Raw genomic sequence first — 16,237 nt, 5'->3', positions numbered from 1 at the left:
ATGAGGTCGCTGGCAGATACGGTTATTCTGCAAGTAGAAAACAACCAGGACCACAGTAATACATGAACCATAAGAGTAACAGAAGACATCTCTGTAATTATTTTCTGATGTTCAGAGATATATTTGTTCTCCTGGAGTTCTTTTTCTTTGTTCTCCTGGAAAACATCTGTAGTAAAAATAGCAGCCACTGTGCCTATCAACCTATAATGACCTGTTAAGCCAGCAGGAGTTTCAGATATGAATAAATCCTAGGATCCATTCAGAGTACCACTCCACTTGTCTGCCTCAGTCAGAAGTGTGTGATTGATATCTGAATGTTTTAAAAAATCAAAATTGATCAGTACAAGAATCACTTGACCTCTTCCCTGCAGGCTTCAGAAGCATAATATCAGATTCAAATTTGATGTAACTAAATGCAAAATGCAGGTTATGTAACTCAGAAATTATTTTAGAATACTTGGAGCAAATTCTCTGTGTCCACTACTGCTAAGATTCCAACCATTTGTTTCTTCTTCTGTGCTAAATGATTCCATATTTTTACTTCTTTTTGTGGAGTTGTTATTTCTGCCTTTGCAACATTCTGATAGGATTGTGTTTTTCTTCCTAAGTGGCTTGCACAACAGATATTAAATAATGATGCTAAGAGTATACAAAACAATACAATGTCATATTTTAGTATTTTTACTCATGTTAGAGACCATTAGATTCTATTGTGGAATCGTTGCAAACCATATTCAAAAGAGGTATTATAATTTAGATAAGGTACAATATACACTAGCATTGATTTGTCTCAAATAAAATTCTCATCAATATATTGTATCTCATGCACATAATAATGTCTGCAGAAAACATAAAAATACACAGAAAATAAAAGTATCTTAATTTATGGATTTCTATAGATATTATTGTAGATAGTAAGTATGTTTAAACACACATCTGAAGCTAGAAGTTGTACAGATTGCAGTTGACTGCAAGTTACAATGCAATGGAGGAAGGCAATTGTTCCTAAGTTTGTCTTACCAGTTCCAAGAAATAAAACGTGGTATCTTCCATCAGCAGCATTCACTCGATCCACAGCAATCTTTGTATACTTGTAGTCGGCTCCTATCCGGATGATTAATGGCCTCTTGTGTATTGGGTAAATGGGATTAAACATCAAAGGGTGGTTCCTGATGAAGGTCACAACATCGTCTGGAAACTCTTTGGTTGTCCGCATGTTAGGTGTGAAGGCTCCTCCTGGACACTGTAAGAAACATGTATAACAACGCTTAACGATACTTGTCATCTTTCAGAGAGCCTTCATCTCCAAGTCATTTACAAATATTGACAGATGGTTGACAAAGTAAGTTCCTGAAAGAGCACTTCAGACTCTGACTGAAAGTATTTATGTTCCAGTAACAGGAATTAACTGCTTGAATAGCTACACTTTGAACTCCTATCAATTCAGATAAAGCAAACACAAACATATTTTTGCACTTTCAAAGCCCAGCTTGATTACAAAGATCCATACTTCTGGACATATTTTCACATTCTTTATGCTTCCAAACTGTCTGTTGGAAAAAAAAAAATCCAAGCAATTGGTATGGGAATATACCAAATTTTCACAGCTGGTTTGTTATACGTTTACTATAAAAGCAAAAGGTGAAATATGATATTAACAGCAATTTAGTCAATATCCCTCTAGTAATTACATTGATTATGAGATGGTGAAAGGGCCTGTGACTCATCTTCATTTGTAAAAAGAAATAATATGGTGTTGATGAGGGGATCCCAAGACATTTACATCTGAGAAGGCTGACCATTCAGAGGATCTTGTCGACACTTTCCTCTATGTCTACAAAACAACAGAGGTCCGTGAATACTCTGGATGCTTCTTTAAATGCAATGAAGGATCATCCAAATAATCAGCACTGAGGCATTCTGGACCTCAGGAGGAAATAAAAGCAATCTTAGAAAGCCCAGGTGTTTGCTCAGAGTGAAACTAAAAGATGACTGTGGGAAAAAATCTCAAGCTATGTCAGTAACTGGTACAATGCTCTGGATACATCTATGCTAAATTACATGACTTTTTTTCAGGAGCCATTAGTGAACTTCTTTTGCTGCTCATGAGCTTTCATTTTACCCCTTAACAGATTTCTGAGCTGTGAAACTCTCCTCAAAGTATATGAGCTATTAAGAAATATTTCAGCACAATATTTTTCCAGATGGAAGATGTTGATTTGTTCAATACAAAGCACTGAATGGAAACTTGTTTATTTTGATGAGGACCATTCTTATATCTAGCATGGAATTTCTGGTTAAAACCACAGACCAAAAATAGCTTGTAGGTTAGGGAGGGAATTACCTCACCTGACTTACACTGACTCAAAGTCGGGCATTTATTCTTAGTTAGCCATCTAGTTTTCCTCTGTGGTCAGTAATTCAGACTAGATGCCCTACTTTTAGATGGCTAAAACTACATTTAATGAATCATACTCAGACAGACTAGAAAACTCACTGGGGATATATGAGTCATGTATTCAACCTACCTGATGAGGCCAAATGTTAGATTCTGGGTCTTCATCTCCCAGGGGATCCCTCTAACCTCCAGTCAGGAGTGCCCATTCTACCTTCACTGCTAAAAGCTATTTCATCTTATGCACATAATAAACTATTCATCGGACAATACCAGGAACAAAGTATAGAAGGGACTGCAGCCTAATCCCAGCCTTAAAAACCATCTTCCAGGTCAATTATGATTTAATTATTTATACAAAGTATCACAGCTCTGGTAGTAATTCCTCAAAAGAAACTGCTCTGGCATCAATTGCCTTCAGGTAGATGAACCAGAACTCAGCTCAGATATGGGCTGCTTTTCCCAACTGACATCCTTAACAATTAATCCCTGTGGACTCTTGCTTATCCTGTGGGGTTTGGCTTGGTTTGGTTCTCATTAGGAATGCCACTGCATGCTAGCCCTCTAAGTACTCACAAGACTGAATTCTGATCATTTTCTTGGCTCTACTCTTTCCCTCTGCACTTCCAGGAAATGTATGGAACTATCTACTAAGATCACCAACAAATGCTGGAAAGGAGTTGTCTTCATAGGTTTGTAGGCTATTAGCAAATTTATTCTACTTGGTAGTGATCTGCCAGATCTCAGTGCCTCTCCAGAGGGATTCTGTTCCATGAGTAGTTCAAATTAAACTCTTGTGTTCCACACAACTCGGTTAAAAGACGACTTTCTTTAATACTTTCTATCCTTCCATTCTTGACCTGGAGATCATAAGACCTTTGTCTGTGACTTCCAACAAAAAAACTTTGTGCTACGGTTCACCACAGTATGACCCTAAAACCTAAAATTATATTGTTCTGAGCAAAGCCTTAATAAACATCTTTAATCAATTAATTCTTTTGCTATCTCCTGTATAAACCAATGACAAAAAGATGTTACAGCAAAACACTATAAGAGCTCCCTTTCCTGGAGAGATTGAATGTATATCCTTCACACCTCATTCAAGGACTTGGCTTCAAAATAATTATGTTCAGAGTTGATCACTATGCAGTTAGATTACAGAGAGAAAGAAATTCTTTAGTTTACAGCATATTCCCCAACATGCTCTAGGTACAAAAAGTATTTCTGAAAACTCTGATGAATGGAAACTATCCTCAAATATCACTGAACTGAGTTGCATGACGCCAATTATGTATTTCTTTTTCCTTTCTTTTTCCATAAGTAAGTTTTGCTTGTGGAGAAATAAAAACCCATTGGTATTTTGTGAAGGACAGCCAAACATTGCGGAGTTGATTATGGCTAAATTAACATAATGCGTTATTTAATCCTACTCAAGCTCTAGTGAAATCTTTTCATTGTTTATCTAATGTACTCTGACACAATGAACATTCATTTCTGTCCAGAGGTTTAGTATGAATATCTCTTCAAGCAACTGTAAAGCAGAATTTTCCATCTCGTCTAGGAAGGCACCCCTGTCTAGTCCAGCATCCCAGAAGTTGCAAAAATTTATGCTGCAGAGGAAAGTGGCTGACATCCCACAATCTGAAAATGTACATATTCAATGTTAACCCTTCAAACACAAATTCTGAGCAGCAAAAAATTCCCAAGTCTTGATTTTTACAGGTGCTTTAAAAATAGAGACTGTGTCATGGAACTTTTTGGCAGAGAAATAAAAGTAACGCCAAACAAGTTCCAGCTTGGAAAACATACCTTTAAGATACTATGTTGTGGGTGAATTGTTAGGAAGCACAGAAAAACAGTGATCAGAAAAACAGTGATCAGAAAAACAGTAATGATCAACTTAAAAGAATCTCTTTTGGCTTAATTTTTTGTGAGCTATGATCTAAAAAATTATTTTCAAATTCAGAGCTCATTAGCACACCCGAAAAATGTACACAATTTCTGTTATCATGTTAAATCCAAATCTGAATTTTGTTTTTCCCTTGCTATTTTGCTGCCCAGTTTCTTCAGGTCCATCTGGAATACCCTATAAATCTCCATAAGGCAAACCAAGAATAACATGGCAGTAGCTGAGGAAACATACAGATGTAATACTCTGAAGCAGCAAGAAACTCTGAAATTTGACTAATCACAAGAGCATGAAGCTCACTATTTAAATGGGCCGTTTATTTTCCTTTTTTATAAAGTTTAAGCTTAAAGCCACGGTGAAATAGTGAGATTACGGCTGTATGAATTAATTGCAGCGAAAGAGTAATGTTAGCAATAAACCTTAGTTCAACATCAGATATTGATTAGTTAATTCTAGAGCTCTGGCAACATGAATTCTAAATCTTACAGCCAGTAATAACTGCAGTAAAAATCACGAAGAATTCTGTGAACAGGCAAAGCTATTCTATGTACCTGAACATAAGTATATGAGAAAAAGAGAGGAAAAAACCAGATCTACAGCTCAGATGAATATGATTGATATAGTGATATAGTTAAAGGCTTTTCCTGTGATAAAAGAAAAGAAAGGAAGTATTCACCTAAAAAAACATAATTATATGATTGAGAGATGATTTATCATTCTCTGCATACTTATTTAATTCTGATACATAAGGAATTGTAAGAATGCTTCATAGGTATCAATAAAACTCCATACTATCATACTTCACTTAGAAAATACAAATTTAGAGAAGATTCTAGAGAAAGTTCATATATTCTTCATTAAACCTGGAAATATTAGACTTCACACTTCTGCTGAATCTAAATTAAGAATAGTGCAAATAAGTAAGTAATAAAATAAAGACAAAACTTCATCAACAGCAATTTTTATACATCATAAAGGTGAACAGATAAAAAATAACAATTTTGTTTAAAATGTTTCATATGGGACATTTTTGTAAAACTTGGAAACAGAGCTAGCTGTAATTATATACAGCATTTATTGGAAAATTATTACTCCCCCTGACACGGTGAAAGAAACCACTGAAAATTTTCAAGGCATACAAAAAGCTTTCTTAGCAAGGACTACTATGAAGTGATTGGTATGAAAACTTGTCTATTTCCAGGTCTCTCTTCTAAAATTCAGTACCTGACACAGTATTAGACCCAGTCAAATGACAAGTTACAGAAGCTTTTTTCTCCTACTACGCCTCCCAAGCACCCCAGTAGAGCTGCAAAACTTTAGAGAACTATGGAAAATTCCTACAGTCTGAAGACAAACTTACAGACGTACTGAGCCAGACTGTAGAATAGGCTCACAAAGCTATCTTTGTATGCTTATTTATGCAACTATCTTATGCTCAAACATACACTAAAAATGTAAATGTACATGTAAACAATGACTGCCAGGTAATGAAATTATTCTTACCACCATTTCAGCAGAAATAGCAAGAGTGATTAGCATTTTGCATGACTTCTAATTCTTTCTAGGAGATTATCAGCTACTACGTGATTTGTATGACAAGCTAAGAAGCAAATAAAGTTGTTCTGAACTGTAACTAAGTGTCATAGTCACATATAGTCCATTCCCCTGGAATAAATAATACTTATTTATGTATTAAACAAAGACAAATAATTGGCAAGCCTGCATAAACATCTTCGTACTTACAGTGCCAGGTCGTGGGTATGGAATTCTGCCCTGATATGGAATCAGCTGGTGGTTTGGGCCCTCCTTGTGTGCAAATGGGCCATTGAACACAGTCTGAATGTCAGAAAGGTGATATACACACACAGCTGAGCCTTTAAATATGGAGCTGGAAGACAGCAGGAGAAAGTTAGTATTGAACTCTACCAAATTTTGTATAGCATTGATTTAATACATTTAAAATCAAATAATCTAGCTTCCCAATATACACCATTACTCCTTAAGATGTAGCACATTTTCCAAGGTACTTTTGGTGAAATAAGAAAATTTCCTAATGTTGAATATAAAAGAAATATAATCTGCCCCCGGTTAAATTAATGGCAGAAATATTGCTGACTTCAGTGAGACAAGATTTTTACAAACTTTGTAGTGCCAAGCTCAGCACAGGTTTCCAGAACTCCCTACCAGCGTATTAACCACAAGATCTCCATAAACCTCCTAAAATATTAATCATAACATCCAGTGCAATTACACTTGGTTAGATTATTACAATCAGTTGCCAGCTTTTCTAAGCAAAGTGGGGATAGGTTGTGGCTTTTAAAGGAATTACTCCTATATACTCCTCAAATCCTCCCACAAAGCTGGTCTAACAAAGACCCATTCAGAATGAATTTTGATGCTTTCTGAGGACAACCTGGAGGTAACCTAAGTGAACAGCATGTCTTTCCAATGCTCTGGGTTTATCAATGGTCTCAGATGTCTTCTCTGCAAGCACAAGGCCTGAATGGCCTGTACCACCCCATGATGGTGGAGGGGAATAAAGGATAATTTCCAGTGTGATGCTGAGGCTGACTGAAGAGAATAAATTCATTCGCTTTTCTCTCATTGCATGTAAGTTTTAGGATATTTATTTTAACAAAGTGGAAACCCTGGATAGTCTGAAATCCAACTGATGTTAACTGTAGTATGACATAATCCAAGTAACCCTCTGTTTTAAATTGAAAAAGAAAAGAAACATTCCAGAAAAACCCTGAAAATATTACATATACTGTCTAAGCAAGGAAACTGCAATCCACATTTCTCAGGTATATATGGATTTAGCAAGAGGAATCTTTTAGACAGGTCATGGAAAATTGTGGAAATTTTAGTAGGTATTAATAGGTTTTGACAATTGTATTTAACCTTTTTGTATATTTTATGTTAGATTTACAGCACAATATGCCACCAAAATAATTTGATTCAATATTACTTGGTTTCCCTGTGCATGGTTTAAATAAAAGTACTAACAGTTGTTTTTGGTGGGATGTTTCTCACTTTTGCTAACGTTAAGAGTTGGAAGTCTACAGATATGAAGATAAAGGAACTGCAAAGGACTAAAAAGTATTATTGCTGTATTTAACTAGGTAACACATTCTATCTATAGTCAAACAGAGAAAGAAAGCATAGAGCATGTGGTTCATGATAACAGAAATGCATGAGTGTAAAAACTTCAACAGAGAGAGAAAACAACTTGTGAGCCAGGAAAAAGTGACGTTTTCTCTTTGTTGTCGCCTTATATGGTCCTGTGATTCAACTTCATTTCCACTGCAAGAATACCAGGAGAATTAGGTAGGAGTGTTTCCAGTTCAGGCATATTGCATCCACAACCTAATCATAAGTGTGGTTTCACTGCTAAACATAACCTCAGCATTTTCTCTAGCTGTGCAGTAGGAATCATAAAATGTAGACAGCACCAGATGTTTACAAGTTATAGGACTCTTTTTTTCCCAATTAAATATCATAAAATCATTATTTCCTGGCTCCACATCATTCAAGAAAGCAGATCCCTGGATCCACATGAAAAAAAGACAAAAAGCGTATTGGGAAAAAATAAAAAAATCATGCAAGGATATTTTTTACTAAAAATTGCCATTAAAGGAATTAGTAGTAATAAATGAAATAATTTACTAACTTGATCAAATAAATTAAATTATTAAATGAAATTTAAAAAAATAGACGAGAAACCATTGAAGTTAAGTAGTAACATCTAAATAATACAGTATAATTATATACTACCACTATATCTAGATGGCAAGAGAAAAGTGAAAAAAAATAAAGGTAGAGATTGAAGAATCCAGTGGCCTATCTGTCGGTCTGTGCTTGTGGAGAGGTTCAGAGTGTATGACTTACCTGTTTTTGGGACTGAAAGTACTGAATGCTTTCTAAATCAGACAGCAAGTGAATACTTCTGACTGATAATAGGGAGATTAAAACTGCAGGGAGGTGATCAAATGCCATGTAAGCTTGTCTTTTCATAGCCAATTGAGCTGACAAGTGTTATTTGCCACTTGTGAAATCATCTGGAGGCTGAGAGATTGGAAATGATTTTTATAAATTCATGTAAGAATTCCCTGTTCCAAGGTGCTGTATGTCCTTCAGAGGGTGTTAAGTGCTCTTAGATGCCACTTACGTTTAGTGCATTGAGGTTGTTTAGTGTTTGAATGCTGAACAGTAACAAGTGGCCTTCCACAGAAATGTTTTCCCTGTGCCAGCTGACAGTATGTCCTGGAGCAGTTTACTTAAAATTCTTAAATTAGAATCATAGAATCATAGAATAACCAGGTTGGAAGAGACCCACCGGATCATCGAGTCCAACCATTCTATCAATTTGCTGGACTCAGCTGTCTGAGACTAATAAATGAAACAATTGCAGTTGTCCTTGCATACAGAATCTATAAGCAAGACCTGCCGGCCTTGGAAGAGAAGCCACGGAATGTTGTTTTTGTGGATACGGGGCATTCTGTGTATCAAGTTTCTGTTTGTGCATTCAACAAAGGAAAACTGAAAGTTCTTGCTACGTCATTTGATACGACCCCGGGAGGCAGGAAGTTTGATGAGGTGTTAGTTGACTACTTTTGTGAAGAAAAGTAGTACAAATTAGACATAAAGTCAAAGATCTGAGTGTGGCTGAGGCTGTACCAGGAATGTGAAAAACTGAAAAAACTAATGAGTACAAATGCCTCTGATCCCACTGAACACAGAATGCTTCATGAATGATATAGATGTCTCCGAAACAATGAACAGAAGTAGCATAGCTCTAATATGGATATCAACAGGAATGATACTGAGACTGAGAGTCCTGCATGCAAATGACTACAGCAGGCATACAAAATTGCAAAGAACAGCCTTGACCACAAACCATCATTTTCAGTTTTTATACAGAAAATTGAGCAGTCCTAAAAGGTAAATTTTTTCAAGCCTCCTCATTTACCTTGATGTTGTAAAAATGCCGTACACAAGTGTTGTTCTGGGGTTATCTGTCTCTAAAAGAAACACATCCTCTGTGAGAAAGAAAAGGAAAAAAATGTTATGAATATTAATAAAAACATTACTTTTCAGTTTAATTTATTACCTTATTCCTGCTGAAGTCAAGAGTAGTTTTGTTTCAAACTCGAACAGGAAAAAGCAGACTTATTGTATGAACGGACCATATACATAATCTAGCATTTGAACATTCAGGAACAGATTTGGAAATTAACTTAACATCATCTAGCATTATAAAGACAGAAGGCAAATATTTTCAAGTGCGCTTAGGATCCATGTTGCACATTTCTCTCAGCAGAATCTCATTTCAGCAGGTTATTTGACAGTAGGCAAATATTTAAGTTGCAGTAGAACAAAACCAGAGTAGTCCCATAGATGAACAAAATCCAAAGCAGGATAAGTAGGTGTTTTATTATGCAGTATGAACTGTAGATGCAGCCATGAACTCATTTTCAACATAAAATGAATGACACACAGTTTTGTAGTGAGCACACACTGAGAGATCTAGAATTCCCAGCTCCTGTTGTGTAGGGATTTATTGACTGCACTAAGCAAAACTATACCTACTCACTGAAGGGAATTTGCTCACCCTTACCTGCAACCTGTTGATTTTTTTTTCACACTTCAGTGAAAAATACTTTAACCTCTGGCAGCTTCTCCTTACAGATGTTTTTTAATAAATATAACCAAACTACCTCTAAACCTGTTTTTACAACAAAAAGACTGAACTGTCTGAGATTTGTATCATAGAATATAATTATATGGCTGCTTTATTTAACTGTTTGCATTTTTTAAATATTCTTTTAAATAAGTCAAAATCAAAAGACTTTGCCATGCAGAACTGGAAGTGTTACACTCTTCTGTGTTATACATGAAAACAGAAGCATGTTCTTGATCTCTTCAAGTATTCTGCATTTTCCAGCTGTGTTTCACACAGTAGTATAACAAACAGATTCAGAGAGATGTATGTTAAGAAACCTCTATCATAATCCTAACTAGGAGTGAAATAACATAACTTACATGTTCTCTTCCAAATATTAATTCCTTACACATATAATTCCTTTACATAGTCAAGATTAATTACCTTTATTTCAAAGATAATGATAATTAACCAGAGAGATTTATGAAGAATCTTTTTTCATTTTCTGTCATAAAATTACATGGGGAATTTTGTAATGAATTTCTACAGAGCCAAGGTTTCCCTGTCAACAAATTGACTAAGGAGCTTTATGAATATCAATAATTAAATATGCACAGACTGCAAGATTTAGACAGAACTTTGAAGAGATTTTTTTTTTTTTCCATACCTAATTCATCAAAGTATGTTTCTGTTCCATCTTCATCCATGACTGAGCACACAAGTCGCGCTTTCAAGAATGTGGTCCACTTGTTCACGAGACTACGCTGACCACCTGTGTCATTCTGGAAAGGGATATTATTTTCAGAAAAAAAAAAATCAGCTATTACACAGCTAACTTTTTACCGGGCTTTCCTACATTTTCTTCAGGCTAATTTGACTCATCATCTAGATAATTATGCTGGTAAATTCAATTTAAAACATACATAGGCCTAAACCAAAACCCCAGATACAAGAAAAACAAGAACTAGTTTTCTGAGCAGACTGCTGTGTTGGGCTAGCATGCTTGGGAGGGATGGGAAGTAGATTTTGTGCAGCAGAAGTGTGTGTAGGTATGATTGGAAAGGGCTATGGAGGTCTGTATCACTCACTGAGTACAGCTGCAACTGACCTAGTAAGCCATGCTGGCCCATGAGCTGGATGCTCTGAACTGAATTCAGAAATGGTGTCTAGCATGGATCAAGCTAGTTTTGCACTGCTGCAAGTCCTTCTGTCTTGGTTCAGAGCTGGCTTTGTCACAGCTCACTCAAGGATCTTTCAATCTCTCTCCAGTGCAAGGTGGAAACTGAATCTGCCAAATCAGATGGTGCTGCACCTTTCTCATTCTGCTGGTGAAATGCCTCATCTAAGAGCAGTTTCTCCAAAACCATGTAGCACAACGTCACCCAAAGGAATGGAGAAAGGAAATGTACAAACTAGGGAAAAGTGATTTTGATGAAATGTTGTACATGTTTTGCTGATGCTCCTGGAGCTGGTATCTGACTTTTTGTGTGACCCATACGGGTTTCTTCACAGGCATCTTTCTTAGCACCATTGTACTAATATATTTGGCCAGTCTCAAAGATGTTGATATATGAATACAGCTGTGTACAAGTATACAAACACGACAGGCTCAGATTTATTTTCATTGGCTTTGAGATTCTGCCACTGACTTCAGTGTAAGTCTAAACAGGCTGAGGCCTTTCAGAAATCATCTGGGCTTCATTTTAACAGTAGCAATAACAAATACAGCTACAATTGTGTGAAATCTTGCAAAATATCCAGAAAGGCCTTTGGGCATCCTTACAAAAATATAAAAAATTGAGATTATAAAAGAGATCACATGCCTCATCATATTGCCGGAGAGAAGTTTAACACAATCCCGAACAAAACCTCACACCCATGTGCAACACCACAAAGCACCAAGTTCTAAAAGTGACCTAGATTAAAGACAGGGAATACACAAATGCTCACAACTATCTTCCTGAGCCTTTCCAAAAGAAGGAATCAAAAGCTCAGCAGTAATTGTGCATTTAAATTTTCTTTCTCATTAAAAAAAATCCATTTCACTAGAGATATTAACAGCTGCTTCAATCATTTTTCTTCTATTGTTGATTACAGATATGAAAAAAGAAAGAGAGACAATGAGGAGCCCTGTGATCATATATTATTGTACAGGAGTAGCCATAACTCCTGAATTTAATTATCCTTTTCACATTTTTAATTTTAGGCTCACATATACATCATTGCAAGAATACAGAAAGGTCACATATTATAAAACTGAAAACAATATTTGAAAGTTAAATCAATGCATTTAGAAGCTTGGATCTTTTATTTGCAATGTGTTTCAAAGATTTTGAGTGTGTTTGTGTGTTTGTGAGAAAGACCTCACTGTCTTTTAATTCAGGATTTCAAAGCAAAGAATGCACCTCATTTGTGCAAAGGACAAGTTTGGAAATTCAACACTGGTAACTATTCTGACTCAGTCAGAGAAATACAAAAATCTTTGAATCTCTGAATTTTTGTGTCACTATAGGTATAGCTAGATATACATAATATGTTCCGAGACTAACTATGTGTTCAGTAAGAACTCTTCTCAGTTATGAATGTGGAAGCTGAAATAGGAAATTTGCTTAGAATATAAATCAAAGGCTTTTCAATTGTTTAGTCTTTTAGCATGTCACACTAGCAGCTTGTCCCAACAACCTGGCAAACAAAATAGTCCTTACAGGGCATATTCTTGCAACCATTGAATGAATTTGCTTTGTGCTGCCACTGTTGTCTGTGAGTCTTTCTTTGAAGAAGAAGTAAATTTTGGCATCGTTGGGGTCAGTGCCATCTGGGATAACGTGAGCATCCACAAAAATAGGCTCTGAAATGAAACAGTATACCAAAAAGATGAAACCAAGAGATGCATCAGTATAAGCAATTAATGATTTGACAGTTACCGATTACTTCAAGGAAATGCTAAATAATGTATACAGAGGTACTATGGTGGCAGGTTAAGCTATTAATATATGCTCTAGTCTCATGTCTGTATATACCAGATACCACCACATAAACAGCTTCTTGCTGGCAGCCATACATTTCTGCATTCTCACATTTTATCCCACAGAAGATTTTAGAAAAGCGATTAAAACGCAGAAGCAGTAATGCTATATTACTGCAGAGATTCAGAGGCTTGGAGGAAGAAAAGGGAAGAACCAGTTTGTTATCAGGGGCACTTAAGGAAAGAGTCATTGAGACAAAATATAAAATAAAGCTACTAAAAGACCTATTAGGAAAAGAACAAATAAGGTACATAAATAAGAGAGAAAAATAACTCGTGGAACATGAAGAAGAAAAGTAAGGCACACAAATGCTTGAATAGCATTTAAGTTCGTATCAGAGGCTGATAAAAATAACCAAGAATACACGCAAAACACTGCAAAGGATCACTAGTGAGAGAGTAAAATTATTTATACTCTTAACAGTGAAGGAGTCATCAGAGACCTTCTCCTCTGTCTGAAGGACGAAGTGGACCCCCTTCCTGCATGAAGTCTATATCTTTTCAACAATAATGCAAGATTGCTTGATTGGTTGAAATCTAGTACAAATCCTGAAGCAATTCAATGCAATGGTTGGATCTCTGACACCATCTCACTTTAGACTGCAGCATTTTTCTATTCATACAAGACTATTCTTAATTAAAATAAGTGCCATGACTCTGGCTTGAAAAGAACATGGAAATTGTGCTTATCAAGCACCTGTTCTGAGCATATATAACAGGTAGATTTTTTTCAGAAATTAGGCATTTTAAAGATTCTTTTTCCCTAATTCACTTTAGGATGCATAGTGCAGGGTGTGCAGGTATATGAAGAAACATATAGCAAACAGAAGAAAAAATTAGAAAGCAGAGAGTTTCCTTTTCATAGTGAATAGAATTTATTGTGACTGCAAGCCTGTGATTACAGTGTAGTCACAGCCACACAGGAATAACAACAGTCACCCTAAAAACAGTCAAGACAAAACAACAACTTTACTTCAGTATACCTGAAGCCTTTTTAAAATTAGAACTGCTATGCTAGTTGCTCTATAAACTTTAACATCTATCTTGCTCAGAGGGTTGACAAACTTTTTAATTCAAATTTGTTTAATTGGAAGGAGTCTCCTTATCAGTAAAGTCAGGGAGAAATTTGACATTGATTTCAGTGAAGCCAAGATTTAAGTGTTTGCATACAGAAGTAAGTTTTCCTACTGTGTTTTGATCATCTATTTCTTCCTACACAAATAAATGGCAGTAACTATCACTGACTTCTCTAGTAAATGGACTCTCTTCTGCACACATTTTGAATGAAAGTGTTGGTGGATCTTCTCTACAGAGGTGCATCAGCCTGAATTAACTGATGTTGGCTCTTTAAAAGGCAAGATCTTTACTGGAAAGAATCTCTGTGAAACCCATTAAAAACTTTGGCAAAACAAAGGCATCTCACCACTCAGCCACTTGGAGTTGTGCTGGTCAGTTCTCACTGCATTCCTCCTGGTCAGACTCCGAAAAATGGCTGCATCTGTCCCCATGAAATCAATATACATTCCCGAAAAAAGCTCTTCATCTGCAAAGAATTGAAAGGAGGGGGGAAAGCAAATGCATTGTTATGGCTTTTGGGAAATCCATATTTACTGATCTATTTTTATCTTAAACTTGTCAGCTCTTTATTTACATAGGAGCCTATACAGATAAATAGGAATGGAGTTTCCGTCTGATTAAAAAAGACACAAACGATAACGCAGAAGAATAACCAGATTTTTCTTAAATAATTTACAGAACTGCAAAATTAAATTCAATGGTTGAATGGTATATGAAGTGAACCCTTCTTTGATATTAAGTTCAGTCGCTCAACTTTTACTGTTGAGGGTCATTGGAAAATCAGGCTAATGTCATCATCAAGAATCATATCCAATTGTTTAAGTATGCACTTTAAAAGCTTTTTTTTTTGTTATGGAAGTAGACAAAATGACTGAGATGAATTTTCTGCTTCTGTGAACTGGCACAACACCTATTGCAATCAATGGATCAGTGCAAATTTTTACCAACAATATTGTCAGGGCTGCCCCAGGCAGCTCAAGCCAAGTTCAGTATTGCAAAGGCCAATCATATTATCGAACTTTACACAGAGTAATACGGAGCAACAATTGTCCCCTTTTATGTACTAGATTCTAAGTATAGGGTCATTATGCTTGAACAGAATTAGACACGCAACTCACACATTAACAGAACTATGAACTTCTGCTCTTTATGCAGGGCTGAAAACTCAGTCCATCAGTCAGAATGTATATCTGTATTTGTGTGACTCCACGTGTGCACATAAACATACATATAATTATAATTATAGTTATAATTATAATTACATATACTATCATTTTCTACTCCATGAATAACAAAGCAATTTCCACTGACTAATGACTATGGAACTCAGAGTAGAAAACGGTAGCTAAAATAAACTCTAACTCTCAGAGCGGGAGTGGTGGCTGAATACATTCCAGTACAGCTGGATCCTTTGATTGATGTTTTGTCAAAATTCCTGGACAAACCAGAGGGTGTGGTCAAGTTGGCAAGAGTCACAGGTTCAGAAGTGCTTGAAGCTATTTTATTTTCTCTGTGTGTGCATCAATATGGAAGACTATTGGCTCATGAGAGAATTAAAACTCCAGAGATTTTGTTTTTCTGCTGCTGGCTAGAGCCTGAACTGAAGCCCTACAGAGCAGCTCTCATCCCTCACAGTGATGACAAGATTCATAGAGAGGAGATTTAAACAATACTGCATGTTTTACTTTCTGAATGTGTATTGACAGAATGATGTTAGAGATATACTGATTTATAACTGATTTTGTAGATTGGCCTTATTGTCTCAATCCATCTGAACTTTACTCTTATTATGAAATAAGTTGACAGAAAGAAATCAGGCTTATGATTCTCACTAAATGTTATGTACAGTACCATGCATATATACATATGCACACACTTTAACAATCATACTACACTATGGAATTTTAGTCCTATTATAAATCAATGCCATTAGTTCTGTCTGAAGCATTCCTGATGTTTACTTGTTAATCATGTATCAGATGATTCTCACCAGCTCTACTTCCTTTTGGTCAAATTCTTAAATTCCTCACAGCAATTGGTCTGCACAGCACAACTAATTCACACTTATCTTTGTTATTGATGGAATTACTGAACTGATGAGGTAAGTCTACTTTTATAAATATCTCTTGCAAGCTTCTTCAAAGCACAGTTTTCATTGTTTGAATGCAA

The 16,237-nt window shown here is 35.9% G+C and overlaps 1 protein-coding gene across 2 annotated transcripts in view; it reads right to left on the bottom strand.

Annotated features, from left to right (window-relative positions):
- Window positions 1-16,237, bottom strand: part of SEMA3C (semaphorin 3C) — a 398,512-nt gene that overhangs the window by 24,338 nt on the left and 357,937 nt on the right. For both annotated transcript variants that reach the window (XM_069876987.1, XM_069876899.1), the window contains exons 7-12: window positions 14,415-14,534; window positions 12,672-12,814; window positions 10,634-10,748; window positions 9,274-9,343; window positions 6,048-6,192; window positions 1,021-1,243 (exon numbers count right to left, since the gene is read on the bottom strand). In XM_069876987.1, coding sequence (XP_069733088.1) covers window positions 1,021-1,243; window positions 6,048-6,192; window positions 9,274-9,343; window positions 10,634-10,748; window positions 12,672-12,814; window positions 14,415-14,534 — 816 coding nt within the window. The remainder of the gene's footprint in view (window positions 1-1,020; window positions 1,244-6,047; window positions 6,193-9,273; window positions 9,344-10,633; window positions 10,749-12,671; window positions 12,815-14,414; window positions 14,535-16,237) is intronic.

The sequence above is a fragment of the Phaenicophaeus curvirostris genome, chromosome 1 (genome assembly GCF_032191515.1).
Source record: "Phaenicophaeus curvirostris isolate KB17595 chromosome 1, BPBGC_Pcur_1.0, whole genome shotgun sequence".
NCBI classification, from domain to species: domain Eukaryota; kingdom Metazoa; phylum Chordata; class Aves; order Cuculiformes; family Cuculidae; genus Phaenicophaeus; species Phaenicophaeus curvirostris.
The sequence above is the reverse complement of the archived record's forward strand: the minus strand, read 5'-3'. Positions and strand labels throughout refer to the sequence as shown.